This window comes from Canis lupus, chromosome 2, assembly GCF_048164855.1.
Source record: "Canis lupus baileyi chromosome 2, mCanLup2.hap1, whole genome shotgun sequence".
Lineage (NCBI taxonomy): Eukaryota > Metazoa > Chordata > Mammalia > Carnivora > Canidae > Canis > Canis lupus.
Window position 1 is genome coordinate 8,782,655 of NC_132839.1, and position 25,493 is coordinate 8,808,147.

General features: G+C 38.1%; 1 protein-coding gene across 16 annotated transcripts; it reads left to right on the top strand.

The window, feature by feature from the left end:
- Positions 1 to 9,913: 9,913 nt before the first annotated feature.
- On the top strand, positions 9,914 to 24,831 carry NUDT12 (nudix hydrolase 12). 16 transcript variants are annotated; one of them, XM_072788781.1, is made up of 9 exons: positions 10,025 to 10,094; positions 12,289 to 12,420; positions 12,534 to 12,622; positions 13,483 to 13,687; positions 14,224 to 14,810; positions 17,900 to 18,067; positions 19,145 to 19,258; positions 21,527 to 21,726; positions 22,699 to 24,831. In XM_072788781.1, the coding sequence occupies exons 2-9, from the start codon at positions 12,302 to 12,304 to the stop codon at positions 22,807 to 22,809; spliced, it is 1,593 nt and encodes a 530-aa protein (XP_072644882.1). In that variant the 5' UTR covers positions 10,025 to 10,094; positions 12,289 to 12,301; the 3' UTR covers positions 22,810 to 24,831. The 16 variants fall into 16 exon arrangements, with proteins under 16 accessions (XP_072644925.1, XP_072644963.1, XP_072644913.1 ...); XM_072788771.1 differs by having other exon boundaries at positions 10,053 to 10,189; XM_072788803.1 differs by lacking the exon at positions 12,289 to 12,420 and adding an exon at positions 11,581 to 11,673 and having other exon boundaries at positions 10,060 to 10,189.
- Positions 24,832 to 25,493: the final 662 nt, after the last annotated feature.

Here is a 25,493-nt window from a genome sequence, read left to right on the forward strand (position 1 = left end):
GATTATGCTTACCACCTTTTTTTTTCAAAATTCTATTTTTGAACCTATTATGAATGAACATAATATTTTAATATTCTAAGCCTTGTACATGTATATGACTGGTAAAAGAAAATAAATACACACTGGGTATATGTCCTCCTAAAATTTTAATTAGCGGTATAGCAGTAAAAGAAAAAGAATGAACCTCATATCCTGTATCATTCTCAAAGTGATGCACAGTAACAGAGGATTTTAAGCAAATGAATAATGATCAGATTTTTTTTTAAGATTTTATTTATTTGAGAGATAGTGAGAGAGAGTGTGTGAGCTGAGGGAAGGGCACAGAGTAAGGGAGAAGAAGAGGGAGAGAATCTCAAGCAGACTGCACACTGAGCACTCCATTTCAAGACCCTGAGATCACAACTTGAGTGGAAACCAAGAGTTGGACACCCAACCAACTGAGCCACCCAGGTGGACTTTAAAAAGTCACTCTGATTGTATTCTAGAGGGTAAATTAAATCTTGTAAGATGAGCCCTGAAAGAAGTAAAATAGTTATGAAGCTACTGTAGTAATCCTAGTGAGAATACCTCAAACAATGATGGTGGCATAATAGGAACGCCAAGGAGGAAGCAGGGGTTGCTTGTAAGAAAAAAAAAGAGTATAAAACTATAAATCAGTTAGACTTACACCATTTATTACATTTTGGGCCTTACACAATACCACAAAGATAATTCACATATCTTTTCAAAAATTGGCTTACAAATCAAGTTAAAATGTACCATTACCCTATTTGACATCATTAAAACTCAAAGATGAAATTATTTCATGACTAGGACCAATATTTTAAAAGCACTATAATCACTGTCCCAACCATATCATTCTAGTTTTTCTCATGGAAGTTCATTTAAATCTTAATCACAGAAGATGGGAGAGAGGGAAAGAAGGAGGGAGAAGGCAAAGGTGATGGTAAAAGATACTGGATGATAGAAAGCTAAGATGCTCAGATCAGAATCTAATTATCCAATGCCATCATAGTAGTGATAAAACAAAGACAGTATTTGCTTCCGTTTTCTTTCTCCATTTTACCAGAAAAGTTCAAGAGGCCAGGGCCTTTTAAATAAATCTGCGCCCAAATATATCACAGATCTCCTTTGCTAAGAACTGGAAACCAAACCAAAGAGAACAGATAATGAGATATAACTTAGGTAAGTGATGCTTTATCCATGGGAGTTTAGACAGGTGCATTTAACAAAATTAGATATGGTCTGCACAACAGATCTCTATTAAGTTTAAATTGTGGAAAAGGAAAAGATTTGATAATAGGATTTGATTAAGTTGCACCCTCCAGCAGTAGTATTCTCCACCAACATTTTAAGAATGCCTTGCCTATTTCTGAATGAATATGTAAATTACTGTTCAAATTTTACTTCAGATCACAGTGCTTGGCCCCACATAAAAAGTATCACACTGGTGGCCCTGTTGCCAGAAAAGCTCCATGTGATTTAAATCGGAAATGTTTTCACCATAGCAGATAACTTTTTTAACTAGGACAAAATGGAATATTATATGAGATATCCCTAGTGGCATTTTGTAATGCTTCCTTATCCTGGCGTTCTAAAGGGTAAAGCATTTTCTAAGTATTTCACATGGCCTTCAGTGGCACAGCTCCCCTCCTAAATTACTCTGGCTTTCCCACAGTTTTGCCAATCAGATTTATATTGAAACTAACTAAACAGCATAGTGACAAGAAATGGATTCTCAAGGATCTTTCGCAAGAACCTAAAATACATCAAGCATTTTAGGGGGGGCGCCTGGCTGGTTCAGGTGGTAGGAGCATACAACTCCTGATCTCAAGGTTGGGAGTCCGAGCCCCACAGTAAGCACAGAGATTACTTTAAAAGAAAAATAAATTTACAGAGTGTTTTAACATTGCTGTTAAAATTCATCACAGAATGTTAAACATGAGGTTTTTTTTTAAAAATCTCACACGTGCATAGGTACTTTTGGAATAAAAAGAGGGAGAGAAGGAATATTCCTGTAATTTTTCAGAACTCTCAAAATTCACTGGATACAGACTGACAGCTCAGAGAAAAAAAACAAAATGCCATCCCACGGACTCAAAAAGTGTTTATTAATCATTCTAAATTTCATTCCTCTTCTTAATGTATTCTGAGAACATCGTGGCAATCAGCATTATATTATTGTTGTAATGATAGCTTAGGAGGCAACAAAGATCCTCTCCAGGATACTGAACTCATCCGAGTTAGAGACAGCTGACAGAGCACTGTCGGGGCACTTGGTTTAGAAATAACAGGTAAGGTGCCCTCTAGAATAGTCAAGTCATCTCAGTTTTTCATTCCAAAATTCCAGATTTACTTCTGCACTAACCCTATCCGGGGCTCAAAAACAAAACCTATTCGCCGCCAACAATAAATTAACTGATATGTGAGCACATAACATGTGGCTTTAAATATAGCACTAAATTACTCGTCCTCCATAGAGAGAGAATGGACTCTGATTCATAGAGCAGGTAACAAACCTGAGGCTCTCCATCACGGCTGAAGGAATTTACGTGCACTGCAGACATTCACTCTCCGTAGAAGGTCATCGCTTCCCAGCCTGGGAAATAATCCCTGCCAGCGGACTTGCAAAGTGCCTGAGGCATCGCTCCTGAGAGGCATAACTCCTCTTCTTTCAAGGCTAGAGGTCAGAGCCATGATCACAGCTCAGTCAAATTTAAAGGAAAATGTATCTAGGGTCAAAAATATCCTCAGGAAAAATAGAAGACTAAAACTAAAAGACTATACTGCGCTCCTCTGGGCTTTGGGATGGTGATAGAAGAACCTGTTGCAGAATATTAAATGCAGATTTTTTTTTCATCTGATGGCTTCAAAACAACTAAACTAAAACTGAATACAGAATCTGACGCGTGTCATGCTGCAATCAGTTTTGACGACATTTTTAAATGCTACAAATCCATTTAAATCCTCATCAGCCTAGACATTCCGAAAAAGAAAGAAAAAAAAAATCAAGCTTAAGTGACTTCAACATGAAATGTGAGCATTGGCTCAATGATTAAATTACTGCATCAATTAACTGGAATACACAGAAAGAATGCTGCTCTTTCAAAGCAATGTTAATTCTGCCTCTGATGAGACAGGCTCCTCCTCACATCACGGTTGTTGCTTCATAAAACACAAACTCATACAGCAAAAGGGGAGAGATGATTTATAAATAAGAATAAAGTGCTGTTTGGGAATTCTTTATAAAATACATAAGCTAAATTGATGTTTATGTGAAAAATACAGTCATTTCCATATACTTCCAAGAGTGAAAAACTCTGAAAATTGTTTTTGAAAATCATAAGACAGATGAGATTACCATTAAACTCGACAAAAGTGGCTTGCTACCCATAAAAATCATAAATGAGTGTATTTAAAGATTAAATGCATTTCTGGATGTACGCATCGCAAAGGGGAAAGTATTTTATTTTGGTCATCTCTGCCAACTGCTATTACATGCTGTCATTTTCAGTAAGGGGAAATGTATTTGCAAAAGCAGAGTGAGCACAACAGGCCTTAAATCAGACAAGTTGGGGACTGCTGACAAAGCGCTGTCTGCACTCTGCCTACCAGGGCCCTTGGATATCAGAATTTTATGGCACGTTTTCCTGACATATCTGATACTTAGTAAACTCTACTATCTCCTTAGAATCTGGAGTACTAACCTACTTTTATTTCTAAATTTGCTCCTACTCTTTTAAGGGACTAGGTTCCATCCCGACAAGGAGAGTCCCTGAGGAAGTGATTTTGTCCTTTCATTTTCCTTGGCCTTTCAAATCTCAGTTCAGAGATTACCCCCATCACTGTGTTCTCACTGTTTTCTATATTGCTTAGAACAGACTATGTTATGGTGGGGTAGTGACTAAACCCTGAAATCTCTTTGGCTCATACCAAAAAGTTTTGTCACTCATACAGTTTGTTGGAGTCTGGCAGCTATCCATAGCAGCTCCCTCTGGAGGGTGAGTCCCGGCGCTATCTCCTTGTGACTTGGTTATCTTAACATGCCAGACCCATACTCTCATGATGAGGTAATAAAGACCTGGACTGTCTTATAACTACTTTGGGACATAAGAGCACCACTTCCATCCACAGTGTGTTGGCTAAAATTATTCACAAAGCCATGCCTAGCTGTAATAAAAGCTGGGCCATATCCTCTTCCTAGTAGATCTGGAAAGAGAGAAGAGTAGCACATGGGTAAGCACTTTAAGTCTCCACTGTACCTTTTCTAATCCTGTCCAGTAAGTGTCGATTGGGTACCCACGATGATGTGCTTTCCACTTTGTCTACACTCCATCATAGAACATGTCATCGTTTATTACCCATTTTATTTCATTAGTCAATAGCTCTTTGAAGGAAACAACCAGATGGTTATCTTCCTGACTAAACTCCATAAACGCAAAAATAAACATAACCATGTAAAGTCTGAGGCATACCTGCCTAATGTTATGAGAGAAGTTCTAATTACTAAGGTATGATAGCAACATCAAAATATACTTAATATGAAAACAACCATTTATTCAACATCAACAAATATTCACTGAAGGCTTCCTATATGCCACTCAAAATTCCAGGTCTGGAGAAAACAGAAGAAAATGAGATAAACGAGGACCCTCTCATGTAGTAGTTTACATTCTAGTGACGCTAGGAAATAAATAAATATAGAAACAAGAAATATAAAAAACAAGAATGGTAGAAATAAGAAAATATCAGTAGGAGAGCTACACTGAACTAGCTGATCAGAGAAACCCACTGGAAAGGTAACATTTGAGAGACACATGAAAGACAATAAGGAGTCAGTAATTAGAAAATCCATGGGAGGGGCATTTGGGTGGTGCAGTAGGTTAAGCATCCACTCTTGGTTTCCGCTCAGGGCATGATCCTGGGGTCCTGAGATAAAGCCCCACGTGGGGCTCCACTCTTAGCATGGAGACTGCTTAAGACTCTACTCTCTCTTCCTCCCTCCCCCTCTGCCCCTCTCCCCTGCACTTTGCTCTCTCTCAAACAAATAAATAAATCATTTAGAAGAAGAAGAAGAAGAAGAAGAAGAAGAAGAAGAAGGAGAAGGAGGAGGAGGAGGAGGAGGAGGAGGAGGAGGAGGAGGAGGAGGAGGAGGAAGGAAGGAAGGAAGGAAGGAAGGAAGGAAAATCTAAGGGAAGCGTATTTTAAAAGGAGGGAAAAGCTTGTCCAAAGTCCAAAGCAAACTATGTAAACTAGAAACGTCCCTAACTACACATGATTATCTTATATCAAGAACCTTATGTAAAGTTAAAAATACTCTTACTTTTAAAAAAAAAAAAAGAAAAAAAAATACTCTTACTTTTAAAGAATTCAGCTCTAATTTATCAAGTTAAACCATGGTTCCCAGGATAACTCATCACTATCAACCATCAACTTTACTGAGTGCCTTACATGTGAAAGAAAAGCAACTATTATCATACTTGGTTTTTTTAAAAAAATCAGACTCTTTTCACTTAAAAAGAATACAATCTCTTAGAAATTAAGGCAAAAATACATAAAGTGTTAATACAAAAATTTTAAAGCAGTGTGTGAATAAGACCTGTCTCCAGAGAATATAAGGCTAATTACCAAATAAAATAATCTACATAAACTTGTATTTCTATATTATCTATAAAATCAAGTTTCTATCTGGTTGAGAGAAAAAAAATGACTGGATGGATTTTCACTAAATTTTCAGGATACAGCTGGCATATAACTGTCTTAAGAAATAGTCTAGGGACGCCTGGGTGGCTCAGCGGTTGAGCATCTGCCTTTGGCTTGGAGTGTGGTCCCAGAGTCCTGGGATCGAGTCCCACATTGGGCTCTCTCCATGGAGCCTGCTTCTCCCTCTGCCTGTGTCTCTGTCTCTATGTCTGTCTGTGTCTCTCTGTGTTTCTCATGAATAAATAAAATCTTAAGAAAAAATAGTCTATGTGTTACACACACCATTCTTTTGCAGAGCACACAAAAAAAGTAGAGACTAACTTTCCAGAGCAGCTAAAACTAAAAAGTATAACAAAAGATCCATGAAATATTAAAGGGCTGGTAATAGTGAAGGATAGGCCATTTTGTAAAAAAAAAAAAAACAATGCTATGGATAGACCGGGAGAAATCTGTGGTTTCAAATTTAAACTCCAAATTATTCAACTCAAAGGCAATCAATCCACAAATTCCATGCATTGCTTTGCAATGACATTAATTCTCATAGACACAACAGAATACAATGTGTCCCAGAATAAGTGGTAATAGGGATTTATTTACATAATGATAGTTAATGATTCTCCCAAACTATGGGGAGGAGGCTAACTACTATATAATAGAGGTTCTGAACTGAAAAGAGGAAAAAATGTTTGTCTCAGTTTAGGTTTGCCCAGAAGCAAGTCCTGAGACAAAGATTCACATGCAATGCTTAAAGAAGAGAAAACAACAGTGGAGGAAGAAGATAGTGAGCCTAGGAAAGAAAAGCAAGTTATTAACCAAGTATTCAAGGTGGATTTAAAAACCAAACCAAAACAAAACCAACCAACAAACAAAACAACAAAAAACTAATTCTACTGGGGATATCTGGCAACCAGACTATAGCAGTCTAGCCAAGGTGTGAAAGATACATTTATTTTATATATTTTATATGATTCATGTTAATCATTAGCTAGGGCTACTCCCAGGCAGTATTAATTACATAGCATTGCTGATCTACTGAGCAGGAAGGCAAAGTATACTCTGGTGACAAGAGCCCTCAGGCAAAGAAATACAGGTGCTGGCAATTGGGATAAGAGCCAGATACACTGAAGTAGCAAGAACAAGGGGATACTGGTGATAAACTAACAATTGTGTGGACAAAAATAATCTAGAAGACCCAATACAAGAGGGGCTTGAGCTGGACTTTGAGAAATGGGTTAGATTTGGTTAAGGGTAAGTATATAAGTTAGGAAAAGTGGCCTGAGAGGAAGTACTGACGTAAGAAATCATAAGTCAGTTATAAACGAGTTTGGATGGATCATGGAAACAGTTTAAATAAGAGATTCTTGGGAGGGACACCTGGGTGGCTCAGCGGTTGGGCGCCGGCCTTTAGCTCAGATCATGATCTTGGGATCCAGGATCGAGTCCCACATCAGGCTTCCTGTGAGCAGCCTGCTTCTCCCTCTGCCTGTGTCTCTGCCTCTCTCTCTCTCTCAGTCTGTGTCTCTCATGAATAAATAAATAAATCTTTAAAAAAAAAAAAGAGAGAGATTCTTGGGAACACATGGCAAAAAAATATATGTTGGGTCCATATCAAGGAAGGTAGAAACGCTAGGTTATAGAGTTTTAACTTTTTCTCCTAGGTATTAAGGAGAAACCTTTAAGTTTCCAAGCAGATTAATAAAATGAAAACATTACTTTATGGCATTAATATCTATATTAATGACCATTCTTGTCCTTGGAATGTAAACTCCTATTGGATAGGATCTGTATCTGTTTAATTTCTCTTGGGGAGGATTACATGTAGAGAAATATTCAGTAACCTATTAGCAATAAGCACCCTAAGTACCTAAAGAACTGTGGTATCTAAATACCTTTTTTTTTTCCCTTTTTTTTCCTAAAAGGAATCAGTGTTCCTTAAAGAGAGGGCTGATTCCAGATCTGTGCAGAATATTTACAAGATGAGTTTTAAACATCTTTTTATGCCAGAAAGGAAGTAAGCTGTCACTCATTACAGAAGCCAGGTTAAAAAAAACCCAGGAGTCCACTTAGGGTTCCCACTGGCCAAAGAAACAATTTGCACATGAAAATAACAAATACTATAGAAATATGTTTTAGATGATATCTTCAATGACTTGATGTATATCAAAAATTTTAACATCCATAGGTTCATAAAAATATTTAAAAACCTGAAGGATACTAGGGAACTCATTTCTCTTAAAACTAGGAAATAAGAGAGAAAATTGCACATTCATCCAATTTTCCTGTATAAATTGTACTTAATGAGGTAAAGTTCTTTACTATAAAGAATAATTTCTGTTAATAAACGTAGCACGATCAAATTAGAACATGATCATTTTGCAACTTCTAAAGAAATAATGGACCTATGCAATAATCATTAATGGCTGCTAAAACTATTAGCTTGAAATGTTAATGAGAAAATTCATTTTATCATAAACTTTATCAGGTTAATATTTACACTGAATGAGCAATTGTAACATGACATAGAGAACCATACAGTGTAAGCCCCTTAATGTAAAATAATAGGAAGCAAATAATACCTATGAACTCTTTCTGCCCACTGAAAAAAAATTTTGTTTTACTCTAAATAACCTGGAGACTTAACTTCCAGTTTGTAAAAAATACATGCTAAAAGACATTGTAGGGAAACAATTTACAAAATTCAGAATATGGGAAACTCTACAGGGCAGATAATCGTAATTCTTAAATAAATCACAAGAAAAAATTGTAGGGGAACCTATAGATCAAAGACCATCAAATGCAATGGGGAGACTTTGTTTAGGTCCTATTTTAAGCAAATCAATTATAAAATATATCAAACAATATTTGAGACAATCATATTTGATATTGAATGAGTCTTCTATATTACAGAATTATTATTAAAATTTTAGTTGTGCTACTGATATCATGGTTATGTTCTTCTTAAGAGCCACTTTACATTTCAGATATATGTTCATAATTCCAAAAAGCTAAACCTTAAATATTTATCAATAAAACAATATGGTGCCTGGTATTTATGTCACAAGAATCCAAAGGACTGGGATAACTATACACTTTTAATTGTTTATTCTAGATGATTAATAAGGAAGCACTCCTTATATTAATCTAATACGTGTTTGAATATAAAAATTGGGTATTTCAAGTGAGTCTAGAAAAGCAGTAATGATGGGGTGCCCGGATGACTCCAAGAGCATGCAACTCTTGACCTTGGGGTAGCGAGTTCAAGACCCACACTGGGTGTAGAGATCACTAAAAAATAAACTTAAATAAAAAATAAAAGCAAAAAAACAGTAATGAAATGCTGACCAGCATACATAACTTCACCATGAGAAGAAAACGCTTCCGAGGTCTCCAATTCAGTCAGGAAGCAAGGGTCCACCTTCGCAGGTTCAACTCGCTGATGGCCAAGGTGACAGTTTAGGAAAGAAAAACAGCCCTGGCCTAGCCGACTACCAACACCTAGCTTTGCCATCTTGGAATCACCTAACTTCTTTAGGGTGTTGGAACTTGAGGGTACAGGAAGTGAAATAATAAGCAAAAAGCACACACACACAAAAATAAGCAAAAAGCACGGGGCAGCCTGGGGGGCTCAGCGGTTGTGCACCTGCCTTCAGCCCAGGGCGTGACCCCCGGGACCCGGGATAGAGACCCGCATGGGCTCCCTGCAGGCAGCCTGCGTCTCCCTCTGCCTGTGTCTCTGCCTCTCTGTGTGTGTCTCTATGAAGAAATAAGTAAAATATTTTAAAAAATTAAGCAACAGCACGAACAGTAATGGTGTTGTGGGCACTAAATGCTGACCTTCCCAAGAGATCTGGACGCATGACTGTAGCCCCAGGAGCTGTTGTGGGCACTTGCCATCCACTTTTTAAAGAACGATTAAACCAAGGAGGCCCATACAAGGTACCATTTTGCACACGACGAGTTTAGGTTCAGAGGCGCAGCCAACCCTGCGGGAAAGAGCGCGGGGCAGCAGACCACACCTGGGGGGAGGTGAGGGCCCTGAGTGTGAAACGCTGAGCAACTTACAACCGCTTCCACACACCTACAGTTCCCCGTCGTCTGCACCACCACGCCTCCCGCGCCTCGGCACGACCGACCGCCGAGATGCTGGAGCTCAGCGCCCGCACCTGCTTCCCCGGCCCCTCGCGCGTGCTTCCCCCGCCCCGAGGCCCCGCCCCCTCACGGACCGCGCACGGTTAGCGACCGCCGAACTACATTTCCCAGAAAACCGTTGGAAAGACGGCGGCCCTCCGCCGGAAGTCGGGAGGGCTGCATCCGGCGCCGCGACGAGCGAGAGCGGGGGTTTTCCGGTCTTGCGGCTATTTCCTGCTCTGCTCCGGTCTGGTGACCTCTGGGTTAGTAGCGGCGGCGGCGAGTGCGTCGGCGCCCGAGCCCGCCTTGCGGTGGGTGACGGGCTCCCAGCGCCTGTGGTCGCGCCGCCGGCCTCGAGGTGGGGCGCAGCCCGGGGGGGGTCGGGGCGCGGGCGGGAGCTGGGGGCGCGCAGCGCTGGGCTCCCCTCCCCCCACCCCCCGCCCCGACCCTACCTCCACCTCCGTCCCCCTCCCCCCTCCCCCTTCTCCCATCCCCGCCCCCTCCCTCCCCCTCCCTCACTTCACCCCCTCCGCCGCCTCCATCTCCTCCACTCTCCACCTTCACCTCCACCTCCAACCCTCGCCCCCTCACCCCTCCTCCCGCCCCTCCCTCACCTCCACCCTATCTCCACCTCCACCACCCTTCCACTTCCACCCCCATCTCGCCGTCCCCCCACCTCCACCTCCCCCCATCTCTACCTCCACCCCCGCTCCCACCCCTACTTCCCCTATCTCCACCTCCCCCTTCTCCACCCCCACCCCCCCCATCTCCACCCCCCCTTCTCCACCCCCACCCCCCATCTCTACCCCCACCCCCCCATCTCTACCCCCCCCCGGGAGGGGGGCAGGGGCGCGGCCCGGCCCTGGAGGTGGGGGAGGCCGAGGGCCGCTGCACCTGCAGGTTCACGTTTGAAGGACGGAATCCCCCAGTAGCGACCGGAGAAGAGAGTAAAGGACGCCGAGGAGGAGGGGGAGCCCGGCGTGGCCGCGAAGGACGCGGAACGCGCTGAGCAGGGCCCGCGACCTCCGGGGCCCCGGGCTCCCCAGCGGGGGGAAAGGACGTTTCGGGGCGGCGGGAGTTGCCTTGGGAAAGCCCCTGGCCCCCGGACCACCCCGTCCCGCCTTCAGGGCCTTGACCCCGCGGGGACCTGCGCGAGAGAAACGAGGTCAATCCGGGGCGCCGCTGGAGTTCGGGGAGGTGTGACTGCAGGAGGACGCCTGTTTGAATCTAGCCGGCTTCGCGGCCAAAACAAGGGGGAAAAAAAGAAAGCTGCCGGGACCAGTATTCATTTCCCCCGCCTCCCTCCTGAGAGCCCCGCATGCATCAGGACCGCCCTGCGGGGCGTGAATCGCCCTCTGGGGGGGGACCCTTGCGGCCCGAGGCCTGGGGGAGGGCGAGGAAACAGCTGCGACCTCGGAGCACCCGAGGCAGCAGGACCCTGCCCGAGGCCAGCCTCCCCCAGGACCGGGGCGACGACGTGGGCAGCTGGGAAGGGAAGGGAGGCCGCCCCCGTGGGCCCGCGGACAGCAGGGGGCCAGGCGCGGTCCCGGGCGTCGTGTTCGTGCACGAGTCCTCTAGACACCTCACTGCAAGACAATAGGTGCGTTCTACGGTAGAGGTAGATCGAAGGACATAAATCGGCTTTCTAATAGAGAAGTCGCTCCCCTCCCCCCAGCTGAAGTTGTGAACGTATTTTCATCATTCCTAGGAGGTTTTGTTTTGTTTTAAAGCCTTTTACTTTAATTGCAGTAATGGCATACACGTGGTATTAGTTCCAGGTGTACAGTACTGCGATTCAACAGTCTTACACACTCGAGGGCTCATCCCACCCCCTCTCCTTTGGTGAGTGGTCACATTTGACCCTTTTTAGAAGCACTGGAAAGATACAAACTGGAAAGGTGTACACTTCCATCTTTTCAGCCCGTTTTTTTCCCCCTAAATTTTGTTCATACTCCCTCTTCTGTACACTTGACCAGCTAAATTGCAGCGTGAGAACACTAGAGGCAACAGCAGACACTAAGTATGGATTACGACCTTTCCTTTTTTTTTTTTTTTTTTTTTTTAAAGATTTCATTTACTCATGAGAGACAGAGAGAGAGAGGCAGGCTCCATGTGGGGAGCCCAAACTGGGACTCCATCCCAGACCCCAGGATCACGCCCTGAGCCAAAGGCAGCACTAAACTGCTGAGCCAGCCGGGCTGCCCTCGATCTTTCCTTTTTAGCCTCAATATTGCGTAGAATGATGATAGCCTACGTAGAATCCCAAATCAATTTTTTAAATTTTTTTTAATTTTGTTTATTTATTCATGAGACACACAGGGAGAGAAGCAGGCTCTGTGCAGGGAGCCCAATGCAGGACTTGACCCCGGGTCTCCAGGATCAGGCCCTGGACTGAAGGAGGCGCTAAGCCGTTGAGCCACTCGGGCTGCCCCCGAAATCAATTTTTTTTTTTTTAAGATTTTATTTATTCATGAAAGAGAGAGAGACCGAGACACCAGCAGAGAGAGAAGCAGGCCTAATGCAGGGAGCCCGATGTGGGACTCCATCCCAGGTCTCCACTGGTCTCCAGGATCACGCCCCGGGCCGAAGGCAGGTGCTGAATCACTGAGCCACTCAGGGACCCCCAAATCAATTCTTAATAGCATTTCACTAAACAAAAATCCATACCTTAAAAAAAAAAAAAAAAAAAAACTTTGTTCTAGAGAACTTAAGCATGAACCATTTCCACAAAGAATGGCTCAGTTTGTGCTCTACCACTTTCAATCCATCTTGAGACAACATTCATTAAGAGGTATGAGATTTTCTATATATCTTTTTCCTTACTGAAACAAGCAAGTAAAGCAGACAAAGTTAATGGTTTAAAAAGTTTCTTGGATTCAAATTTTGACAAAGTCACCAAATGAACGATGTTCAATAACAGATCCAAAATAAATGGCCATCTGATTTATGGCCAGGACAGTAACCGCAGTGGAGTGGGACGAACGTTAAGTTCAAGAATGGCGCCAAGTCATCTGGATTATCCACTGGCATAAAAATGTATCTTGCCCCCACTTCACGCTGTGAACAAAAATCAATCCCAGATGGATTGTAGAATTAGTTGTGCAGGGAAACCAATAAATCGCTTCCATGTGAAACTCTGAAGGATCAGCTGTAGGATCATAATTTTCCTAAGGGCAGGCACCTGTTTCTGGTATCGTCGACTCTAAGAGAATACTGGTTGTCATCTGCTTAAAAAAAAAAAACAAAAAACAACCTGTGACTTGACTTCTGTCTGCTTTAATTCCCCTCATTCCCCTGCTCTATAATGAAATCCCTCTGATCTAGTTCAGATACCCCCTCCTCTTTATAATGCTTGTTACATGACACTCCTTCTCAAGAGTATGCCCCTCCTTATCTTTATTACCAAAACTCTTTATACATTATGTTATACACCCCCCATGACGAATTATATTTGAAATGTATATTTAAAACGACTTTGAAATACATGCTGTGATGACAGTTGAGCACTAATTACCTTTTGAAGAGTATATGGCTTTAGAAACCATAACTATCCTAATTACGTGTGCATTCAGGTAATGTTCCATCATTGAATAAACAGCAATTGAAAATGAGAGGGTTTTTTTTTTTTCTATTTCCCTCTTTTTAAGGAAGAAATGTCTTCTATAAAAAGCCCAAAGCAAGAAATAATTTCCCAGTTTCACTATTCAGCTGCTGAAGGAGACATTGCCAGGTTAACTGTAATCCTCAGTCATTCTCCATCTCTTCTCAATGAAACTTCTGAAAATGGCTGGACTGCTTTAATGTATGCTGCAAGGAATGGGCACCCAGATGTTGTCCAATTTCTACTTGACAAAGGGTAAACGTTTTAGGCACTACTACTTGAAGGGCTCTGTGGTTTAACTTCCGGGTTATATATTTACTTTTAAATTTTTCTTGTAGCCATATACCATTGGGCTTGTAATTATTATATAAAAACATAGCATAATATCTAACTAATAGCCTTTAACTTCTTTTTTTGAGGGATAAATATCCTTCATACCTATGGCAAAGAAAGTTTATGAGTTAGTCTAATCTTTTTCTTCCAAATAGAAAACATAGATCTACCCACTATGACTGTCAAGAACCCCTTGTAAAAATTTTAATTTCTTCTTATAACACATAAGATTTACTGCTTTTTTATTTTACAGTTCTCAAAAAATGTTAACTATCTACTATCTCTAACTTTTCATCATTTACGATGATTTCTTTTAACTTTCCCACTAGCAAATTTTGTACTAAGAGAAAAAATATGCATAATCATTAAAGGAGCAATTGTGCATCTGGAAATATTTTATTGTGATAAATATTAAAGAAAGTGCTTATTTCCTATTTTATTTTTCTTTTCATCTGTAGGTGTGACAGATCCATTGTCAATAAATCAAGGCAGACTGCACTGGATATTGCTAAATTTTGGGGTTATAAGCATATAGCTAACTTACTAGCTAATGCTAAAAGTGGGATGAAGCCTTGGTTCCTAAGTAATGAAGTGGAAGAATGTGAAAATTATTTTAGCAGGACACTCTTAGACCGAAAAAGTGAAAAAAGAAATAATTCTGACTGGCTACTAGCTAAAGAAAGCCATCCAGCCACAGTTTATATCCTCTTCTCAGATTTAAATCCCTTGGTTACTCTAGGTGGCAATAAAGAAACTTTCCAACAGCCAGAAGTCAGGCTTTGTCAGCTGAACTACACAGATGTAAAAGATTATTTGTCTCAGCCTGAAAAGATCACCTTGATTTTCCTTGGAGTAGAACTTGAAATGAAAAAAGAGTCATTTAATTATGCTGGAGAAGTCCCAAGAGAAGAAGATGGGTTGGTTGCCTGGTTTGCTCTAGGTATAGATTCTGTTGCTGCTGAAGAATTTAAGCAAAGACATGAAAATTGTTATTTTCTTCATCCTCCAATGCCGGCTCTTCTGCAATTGAAAGAAAAAGAAGCTGGTAAGAAAAGAACATGGCTTACTTGTGTTGGAAAGTATACTGTTTTTGGAACCGGTTTGAAGTCACACATACCTTCATTTTATAGAAGGCAAACTTTTTTCAGTAAGCAATATTAGGCTATCTTCATTGGAACTTTGCTAAAGTTCTCACTGTAGGGGACTAGTCGCCAGAGCAGTTAAAATAGTTTTAATCAGCCAAGATTAGTTTCCCCAGAATTAATCCTAATGCAGGCTGGTTTTACTTGATTCTTCAGTGAATCATTACTGAGCACCTGCTATACACTGAGCATAATGGCCAAGACCTTGACTATTTTGTTTTCTGTTGTTGGGTATGCTAGTTCACATAGGGCCTTATATGCCATGGTTTTTATTTTAAATTCCATTTAAATGTTGTGACCAGACCCATAGTTTAAAAAGAAACAAAAACCCTCACTCTGCCTGCTTTGTAGATCATGAAATTGTAGGTAATTGAGTGTGAAGTCAGAAGTCTTGTTAAGAGCAGATTAGAGAGTACAGTACCTCAGTTAAGAGCTTGCAGTGGATTGGGTTAATGGAGAGAAAGGAAGAATTTGAAATGCTGTAGAGGTAAAACTAATAGGGCTTGATCAGTAGGTTGAGACTATTATAACAGAGAGTGATAGTAACCTGGACTACAGCCTGAATTAAGGTGACCATGGTAGAGATGGAGAAAAGGAAAACATTCAGGGTATATTTTAGAAAAATCATCAGCACCTGCTAATGAATTGGGTATGGGGTATATAATGATGAAGGAAAAGATCAAGTATGGTTGCTAAGTGTGAGACTTTAGTAATTTGGTAGATAGTGATACTGTTTCTTGATAAAGCGGGGTGACAAGCAAGGGAAGCAGGACAGAGTTAAATATATCGAGATTTGAATCTTGGTCATGTTGAGTTTTAGAGAAAGATATTAGAATCTGGAACACAGAGGAGAGGTGTGATCTGGAATTACCCCTATGGGAGTCATCAACATGAAGGTGTTATTTGAATCTCAGAAAACTACTGAGATAGAGAGTTGAGAGCAAGCAAGAAAGAAAGCCCCAGAATCATACCCAAATCTCCCTAAATTTTGAGATCAAGTAGAAACAGAGATGCTATCAAAGGTATTGTCCACAGTGTGGCCTGACCACAGGTAAGGGGAAAGCAGGACAAGGTGCTCATGGAAACCAAGAGAGCAGAGTATTTCAAGGAGGAAGTGGTTAAATACATTGAATGCTGGTGAGAATTTGAGTAAGATAGACAAAGACTTTTTTTTTTTAAAGATCTTTCATTTTGGTAATATGAGGCTATTGATGAATTTGTAAGAGGGGTATCAACGAAGTGGAAGGAATGTAAGGTAAATTATGCTAAATTAAAGTTACTGGAAGGTTAGGAAGGAGTCACTTCTCAATATCCACCTTCCCTTAGGCGATGTGTGTTGGGCCCCTCCAGAGACTACGTAGATATCTCCTCCCAAAGTCTGGATTGGTATGTTTTATTCTCCACATCTATGGAGAAAACCCTGCACTTTTTAAAGAAAACATCTTTTCTTTGTAGCTATATAATTTTAAGATGAAAAGAATCGCTCTTTTTTTTTTTAATTAGAAAACTGAGGTCCTTTTATTTTCTTGTTATATAAACTTACACGGTTAACCTGTTGGTGCCTCAGTTTCCTCCTCCAGAAAAAAAGGATAATAGTAGTACCTACATCATAGGATTGCTCTAAACATTAAATAAGGTGAGGTGACTCATTGAGCTATGTAAGTATTTTTATTTCACATAAAGTAAATTTGTATTCTCTGTCATACATATTGTCCATTTCACACTATCCTCTGTATCAGGTAGTCTAATAGAAATATATTGTTTTTGGATACCTGGGTGGCTGAGTGGTTGAGCATCTGCCCTTGGCTCAGGTCCTGATCCAGGGTCCTGGGACTGAGTCCCAGAGTGGGCTTCCCACGGGGAGCCTGCTTCTCCCTCAGCCTATGTCTCTGCCTCTCTCTCTGTGTCTCTCATGAATACATAATATCTTTTAAACCTGTTTTGTTCTTCACAAATAAAGATTGAAGATGATATATATTAAAGATCTTTGCATGATGCTTTGCACATTGTTGGTACTCAATAAATATTAGCTTCTTATTGAAGCAGTTTTGAAAAAGTGTAGATACTTTGCATAAGTTTCATATTGTAAGGTAACGTAGTAGGCACATATTTAATGTTGCCTATGGTTTGTTGAATTTCGGTATTAAAATGTTTTTGTGTGTGGTTTATTGGTTTTGTTTTTCCAGTTTAAAACATTGTTACTGCTATTTATGGTTATTCTGATTTTTTTTCAAAAATCCTTAAACCAAATAATAATGTATTTTAGTGAGAGCAAGTTTGTCAGGCAAATGCCTATTCAGCATTTCTACTTTTATTGCTTCAATTATAACATTTCTGGTCAGGCCATATTCTTTTTTGATGTAGCAGGCTAAAGGCCAAAGTATATATATTCTGCGATTTATTCTAGTAGGCATTTTTTATGAATAGGGCTAACCATGAATGTTATAACTTTAGTATTTTTTTTTTAATATTCTGTGCAGTTTCCAATTGTAAACAGGATGTGTTTCACATATCCTGGTGACATGGACTAGTCGTGGTTTAGTCACCCAGGACAGGAGAAAGAAGTTCCTACAGTTTGCCCTGAATATTTTCTTAGGATCCAAGTCTAAATTAGGAAGTGGCTGCATAGTGTATTTTTGTAAAAGTCACTATTGTAAAGTCAGTATTTGTAAAATCACCATACGCTACAATCTTGTATATCCAAAATATAAAAATCATTCTATAGTAAAAGGCTAAGCTAATATAGTGCATAAGATAGATGTACGAACATCTATCTGAAAGTTTTATTAGTTAAAATTAAAAGTTAAATTTTCATCTGTCATCTGTTGGATTAGATATTTTACTTCAAAAGAAACATTCCTCATAAAAATAAGAATACTAAAATTCTTGGTCACACAGCCATTCAGAGAATATAGTGTATGCCTTGACTTACAAACATTTTACTTGGATATTACTTATCACAGAACTAAAACTTTTTATGCTTCTCTTAAAGGGGTTGTAGCTCAAGCAAGATCAGTTCTTGCCTGGCACAGTCGATATAAGTTCTGCCCAACCTGTGGAAGTGCAACTAAAATTGAAGAAGGTGGCTACAAAAGAGTATGCTTAAAAGAAGACTGCCCTAGCCTCCATGGTGTTCACAATACATCATATCCAAGAGTTGGTAAGCCTTTTCCTTGACAGTAAAATCTCAGCCATCTGGAACCTTGGGAGTAAGACATTCTGGGAAGACAAGATTTTGAGTTGTTGAGAGGTTCACCTTTTCATTAAATAAAATAAGAATTAATGTAACTGTTAAGACTATAAATAGTAAAGTATCATATAGTTCCACGACTTTTAAGTAAGGGACATTGTGTGTAATTGACCGTTTATTAACTCTTGAGTTAATCGATATGAATTTGAATGTGTTAAAATACATGACTTCAAAAGTCTACCCCATTAGGATCTACTTAGTGCAGAGATTAAAAAAAAAACACACACGCACAAAAGCCCCTTTTGCCTTTTTGAGGCATCACCAAGGCAGTACAGCCTGCAGCTAGCTTTTCATCCCTGCTGCTGTCTTCCTATACCTTCTGTCCTCCTAATTGCTGCTTTGGAGTCTTCTGTAGGTTGGAAATCTGAAAACCTAGTCCTTTAAAACTTGTGAAAAAATAAGAGATAAACAACAATACCTGAGGAAGTCTCCTGAGAGTAAAATGCATGACTTTGTGACACCTGGTTTCACTGCTCAGGATCCTTTTACATTTGACTCCAGTTCTCAATCATGACCTAGTAAGGAGAATTCACTGCCTTTAATGACTTCTGGGAAATAAACTGTTATTTAATTTAAATTTCATCTTTTTAATGGCTTAAACTTAATCATAGAGCCACATTAGCTTTTAAAAACATTTGTTCAGGATTGGAGTGGAAGGGAGAGGCAAATTCACGTTGGCTACAGTAAAATTTGTATTTTCTTCATGCTGTATAATACCTACTCTAACTTTTTTATAATTAAAAAAATATATGTGCCTAGCATACCATAAGTATATAATAAATGTTTCTATTAAGAAGACGACAAAATTAGTCTTCCTTTAGGATACAATATTCTCTGCAAGTTCCCTGAAATAAACAGAAACAGAAAGAAACAGTCTTAGACCAGAGTCTTGTTCTTATGGGAGATACACCTTTTTATTATATTATTTGACAGTGAGTCTAAATTATTTTTTCCTATCATTCATTCATCTGATTTTTTTAAAAACAGATCCAGTAGTAATCATGCAAGTTATTCATCCAGATGGGACCAAGTGTCTTTTAGGCAGGCAGAAAAGATTTCCCCCAGGCATGTTTACTTGCCTTGCTGGATTTATTGAACCTGGTAAGCCTTTTCTTAATAACTTTCATAATAACTTTCCTTTAACTTAAAATTTCCAAAAAAAAATTTTAGATGGCATTTGACAAATTATCATGCTATGACATTTTTAATGGGATGTTTTAAAATATTTTCTGTGTATTTTAAGTGATGTGATATTTGTTTTTACTAGTGGAATAATCTTGCCTGTTTTAAAAATTCAGCATTTCTTCTTTCATATATTGCTATTACCCAAAGTATCTGCGTGACTTACACCTCACTTCCTTCATTAGACCCAACTATGTTGACTTTTCAAAGAGGCCTTCCCAGACAGCCCCAAATACATTAGTTAGCCTTGTACCCTGCATTCCCAATTCTGTCATCCTGCCTGGCTTTTCCCTATAGCACTCCTTACCATTTTACATGGTATGTATGTATGTGTGAATGTATCTCGGTATTTATTATCTGATATATGTTTGTATCTATTTGTCCACTCATTTATTATCTGCTCATATCAGAAAGCAAGTTGCATAAGGGCTGGGACTTTATTTCATTCATCCTTGTAGCCTGCACCCTTACAGCAGTGCCTTGTATGTAGTAGGAGTTAATAAATACCTGTGGAATAAATGATAATTAATACACATGTTTAATCTTAACTTCCAATGTTAATCTGCACTTATAGTAATAGCAATAAACATACTTTGCGCCACACTCTGTTTTGAAGGCTTTCCATATATTGAATCATAGAACCGTCATACAGCCTCACAAAGGTACTACTTTACAGCAGTTTTACCGATACGGCATTGAGGTACAAGAGCTGAATAATTTGCCCAAGATCAAGCAGCTAGTCAGTGATAGGGCAGGGGTACAAACCTGGGCATGCTGACTCCATGCTCTTAATCACTATGCTGTCTCTAGGACTCTAGGCTATGTTTTTAACTGCTATAAAACATTTTATTTAAAAATACTCTTCAGGAAAAAAAAAATACTCTTCAGTTCATCCATTCTGCTGTTGAACAATTAGTTTATATCAGTTTTTGCTATTGCAAACAATACTGCAAAGAATACTCTTATACTACTCCTTGTGCACATTTGCAAGAGTTTTCAAGGGTATACACTTGAGAGTAGAATTGCTAACTCATGGGATATGAGAATCCTGACCTATTGTAGACATTGCCAAGTTGCTCTCGAAGTGTCCCTACCAGTTTACGCTCTTAACAGCACATGACATGTTCTGTTTTTCCACATCTTTACCAAGTTACAATTTTCATACTTTATAATTTGCCATCCTGATAGGTATGAGAAATAGTGTCATTGTAGTTTTCCATTTTCATTTCTCTCCTAATGGAGCATCTTTTTCAAATGTGTTTTAGGCATCCAATTTTCATTTTCTCTGAATTTTACATGTTTATATTTGCCTAATTTTGTTTTGGTTCTTCCTTTTATTTTTCTCATTATAGGAGTTTTGTGGTATGTATTGTATGCTAATCTTTAGCTATGGTCTCGCAGATATCTTAACACTAGTCTAATGACTTAACGTTCCACTCTATTTTTTCTTTTTTTGGATGAACATAAGTTGTTAATTTTAATATAGGAAATACATCAACCTATTTGAAATAAAAAGCTATACTTAAATAGCAAAATATTCCTAAACTTTCAGATGTACTTAAAAACCATTCCCTGTATTCTAATTCTCAATTCCAACAAATCAGAACTAAAAAGTACACTTCTAGGCATTACTTTATTTTATCATACCTGAGTCAACAGTCTTCTAGAAGAAAAAAATCATTTAGAAAGAAAAAGTACTGTTTCATCTTATGTTAAACTTTTAGTGTTAATGTGGTTTTTAATTCTTTTTAAGAAAAGTTATCTGCAATAATTGTTTGACAACATAAAAAATTTTAAGATTTTAGTAAGGAAAAGGCCAACCACTTATAAAAATCTTGGAATGATAATTTATAACTATTTAATGATAATACATAAATGAGATGATATATAAAATAATTGCATAGTGTTTATCTACTAGGTTCTGGATAGTTGTGGATGTTACCATTTTTACACTGTAGCCGAAAAATTTGGACCTTCAAGAAAAGTTTTCTGGCATTTTGATTATGTACTTGGTCATATACTTTAAGAAATGTTTTTTTGGATTCCAGTCTAGTTTTAGGCTTGTGCTTTCTGATTCTTCGAATTGGGTTTCTGTCCGAAGTGATTTCCAAATGTTTGAACTATTCAGAGCACAGAATGTCCAAGGCATGTTCATCAGCTACTTGTTCTTTTGCCCCATTTGATTAGGGGAGACAATAGAAGATGCTGTTCGGAGAGAAGTAGAAGAGGAAAGTGGAGTCAAAGTTGGCCATGTTCAGTATGTCTCTTGTCAGCCATGGCCAATGCCCTCCTCCTTAATGATTGGTTGCTTAGCTGTGGCAGTGTCTACAGAAATTAAAGTTGACAAGAATGAAATAGAGGATGCCCGCTGGTTCACTAGAGAACAGGTAAAGTTCAATTTAATTTCCTTCTTCTATTGATTGTTCTCTGACTGTATCAGTTTGGGCATGCAGCAAGGATACATGTTTTCACCAAGTTGAATGAATGGCTGTGGCCCACCCATCATGCATGGATTGCAGTGTAATTGATGCGTCCTATGCTAACTCATTCTGTGAGATTGTTCGAGTTGATGATTCTGTGCCATTTTCTAATTTCAGATGTCATTCCTTCAGCTTTTCAATGGGCTTAAAATAGGTAAACATGAAATCAAAGATGAGAAACAGGAAGCTTAGTCTTAGACATTTGTATTTTAGTTTATAGCATTAAAACAAGTAGTTCTCAGAAAATATCAGTGAAAATGCTTAAATTTTTTGAAAAGTTCTTGTTCATTTTAAAATGTGCTTAACTAAGGGCAAGAATAACAAAACTATATAACAAAGATACATGCACAAGAACTTTTTTAAAACATCATCCTTCAGTAGTATAATGAAAGATAAATTACTTGTCTGTTTTGCTTAACCCAAAGTATTTGTATAGAAAACAAATGGATACACTATTAGTAGTGAAGACCTGAAATCCTTTGTGACTTTGCCTAAACAGAATTTTTATTTCATTTTATGCTTAACTTCAAAAAATAGAAATTAGATGTTTTTTAGAACTTTATAAAAGGGAACCTATTCCAAAAATTGACTTCACTTTGAAAATAAGTGTGGAGCGTGTACTTTTCTTGTTCATGTCTTTTTTTTTTTTTTCTTTTGTCATAAGGGAATATGCTTTCTGGAATATTTATTAAAATTGATTCACTAGCTCATTGAATCAACTAAAAATACTGCACTAAATTTTGCATTTGAACATGGATGTTGTCACTTTCTATGTTGTTATTCACTGTAAGAGTTGTCACATTTTAATTAAGTTGCATAAGCATAGAAATAGTGTTTCAGTGTTGAAATCCTAATACATTTTATTATGGTGTATTTTAGGTTGTGGATGTTCTGACCAAAGGGAAGCAGCAGGCATTCTTTGTGCCACCGAGCCGAGCTATTGCCCATCAGTTACTCAAACACTGGATTGGAATGAACCCCAATCTCTAAATCAAATAACTAGACTCTGAGTATTACTTGATTCCTAATAACTTATTCCTCAAGTGAGATTAAAAATATTTAGTGCTTTGGAATGTCACAACACAAAATATCATTTTAGGTTCAGAAATATTTTCGACAGGTACTTTCCATCTTAACCATAGAATTTGTGTTTTTATAAATTACAGCACTGCCTCAGATTTTGTTAAATCCAAGTCTGCCTTCTCCAAACTTTTTTTTTGGTTGTGCTCTGCAATTCTATATCACAAAACCATATTTCTAATAAGAAAAATCATACTGTAAAACATATGTTCTGAAAATGTAAACAAAAATATGTAAACCTGAATTCCCCTCTTGTAAGCATTAGACGAATCACTAAAGTTCTCATTTTAAAAGTTCAGACAAAATTATTTCAATGAATTTAAGCTTTATTTCCAGTCTTTTCCCTACCCTAAAGGTTCTTTCAAGGGTCAGTGGCTGATTTTTGCTCATTTCCCATCGTATTCCACTGGCTTCCTTGTTCCAGCAGTGGTGCTGTTACAGTGTTGCCACATCTATTTTGATCGGTGTTAAGAATTTTCTATGTTAATAACTCTGCCAGTGGTCAGAATACCATGCCTTCATGAAAGAGAGTTTAAGTGAGAGCATACCACTATGTAGGGAACCTCTTCCTTAAACCTAAAATCAACTAATATGTATAATTATCTGTTATGCTCGAGATTGCTGTTGAGACAAATCAAAATTCTCTTCTTCACTGAAATTAAATATATTTGAAAGGAATTCTCCTCAAAGGTCAGATGTTAAATATTTCCCAGATTTACATATTCAGTAAAAACACTGGCTTTATGTCATTTTGTGATAAGGGCTATATATATCTATCTTAGCAAAAAGTTATGTAATCATTACTAACAATGTTTATTAAACCCCAATGCAACATTTTGGTTTTTGGCCTTAGCTCAACCATTCTAAGAAGCTTTATAAAAATAAGTGTATCTTAGAACTGAATCAGCAAGATTCAGAGAAAAGTGAAGTGTAGTAATTCACAATTTTACAACATAGAACTGTCATATTTTATAAGGCTAGTTTGAAATTGTTTTAAAAGGTAGCCTATAAATGTATAAATTTATATAATTTGGCTCTTAGTCATTTTATGTGAGAACTGGAAGAGACCTTAAGGATAATATATGTCGTTCAGTGACCTTCTTTTATAGATAAGGAAAACGAAATCCTGAAAGGTAAATTTATTTAATTTAATCCATTAAAGTTGAATCAGTTAATTAATCAAAGTCACACAATTACAACTTACCGTTCTTCACACAATTAATTGTAGTAACGGTCAAATAACTTAATGTTAACAGTCTGTACTACATAGCCTAGTGCAGGAGTCTCCCTCTAATAGGAAGTAGAAATTAATACTAAAAAAATAGTAGAATAAATTAAAATAGGGGATAATAAGAACAAATTTACCAAATATTGTTAATTAAAATTTTAGATACTAAAATCATTTAACTTAAATGTGATCATTTTCTTAAATAAAACTTTATTTTACTAATGAACAATGATTCTCATCGTAATTGATGAAAGCTTATTGGTATTATTAGGACTTTAGACAAAATTGACTTGCACTGGACATTTAGATACATAATAAAATTTGAACTACATAAGTATCTAGAAAATTAGGTGCCTTGATTATTATGAAGTGTGATGAGGTTCAGTTTTATTCCAAATTCACTTAAAGAGTCTAAGATTGTATCAAAGTTCTAGGTTTCCATGTTCAGATAATCCAGTAAAATGTAAAATATCAACAAAATGTAGTTCTAAATTTAGTCTTGGATATTTAATCCTATACTCAGGGAAAAATCAGTAAGTAAATTATTGTTATTAATAATCATTCTTAACATTCCTAACCTCTGAGAGGTGAATAAGCTACATATAAATAAAAGGAATAGTAAAGCAATTTTAATGGATCGAGTACCATGAATGTATTCTAATGGAAATGAAGGTAACAACACATTAAAATATTTATCTATTTTCTGTTTTCTGTGTTCTGTATTTTTTTAATGTTTTGATAAATATCTTCTGAAAAATGAAAAAAAGCCAAATTTTAGTCATCCTCCTGTTTAATGATGTATAAATAAAAAACATAAAAGCCCTTTTAAATGTAGTCATATCTGGAAGACTTAAATGTCTATTTTCATTCGTGTGTGTGTGTGTATATATGTATGTATGAACAAAAATAGAGATTTTAGTATATATACATACATATATATGCATGTATATATTCTTATATATATACATGTTCACATATATATATACATATATACAGTCAATACTTTTTCATCATCAGATTTGAAGTTACATGTCTAATGTCTCTTTTTTTATTACTAGTCTCAAATTACCAGTCTTTGCATTTTGAACTTTTCACTGTTCAAAATGAACTTTTCTGTTCATGGAAGGGCTAGAATTAGAAGTGCACATATTTCATTTAGTTGGAGGAAATGATGAAATAACTTTTTCAAAGATCAGATCAGAGATTTGGGTGAAGACAGAAAAGAATGAAACTGCAAAGGGTGGGTGAGACCATGAGGTGGAAGGAGAGAATATGTTTGTTAATAAATCAAATAAACTTAATTAAATCTCACATCACAGTAGACAGCTGGTTCTAGAACTGTGTTGCTAATGTGTATACACCAAAA

Coding starts and splice junctions, on each gene's coding strand:
- NUDT12 (XM_072788781.1), top strand. CDS start 12,302: ATGAAAGAGAGAGAGACCGAGACACCAGCAGAGAGAGAAGCAGGCCTA. Junction 12,421..12,533: donor GATCACGCCCCGGGCCGAAG/GCAGGTGCTGAA, acceptor ACTTTGTTCTAG/AGAACTTAAGCATGAACCAT. Junction 13,688..14,223: donor CAATTTCTACTTGACAAAGG/GTAAACGTTTTA, acceptor TTTCATCTGTAG/GTGTGACAGATCCATTGTCA.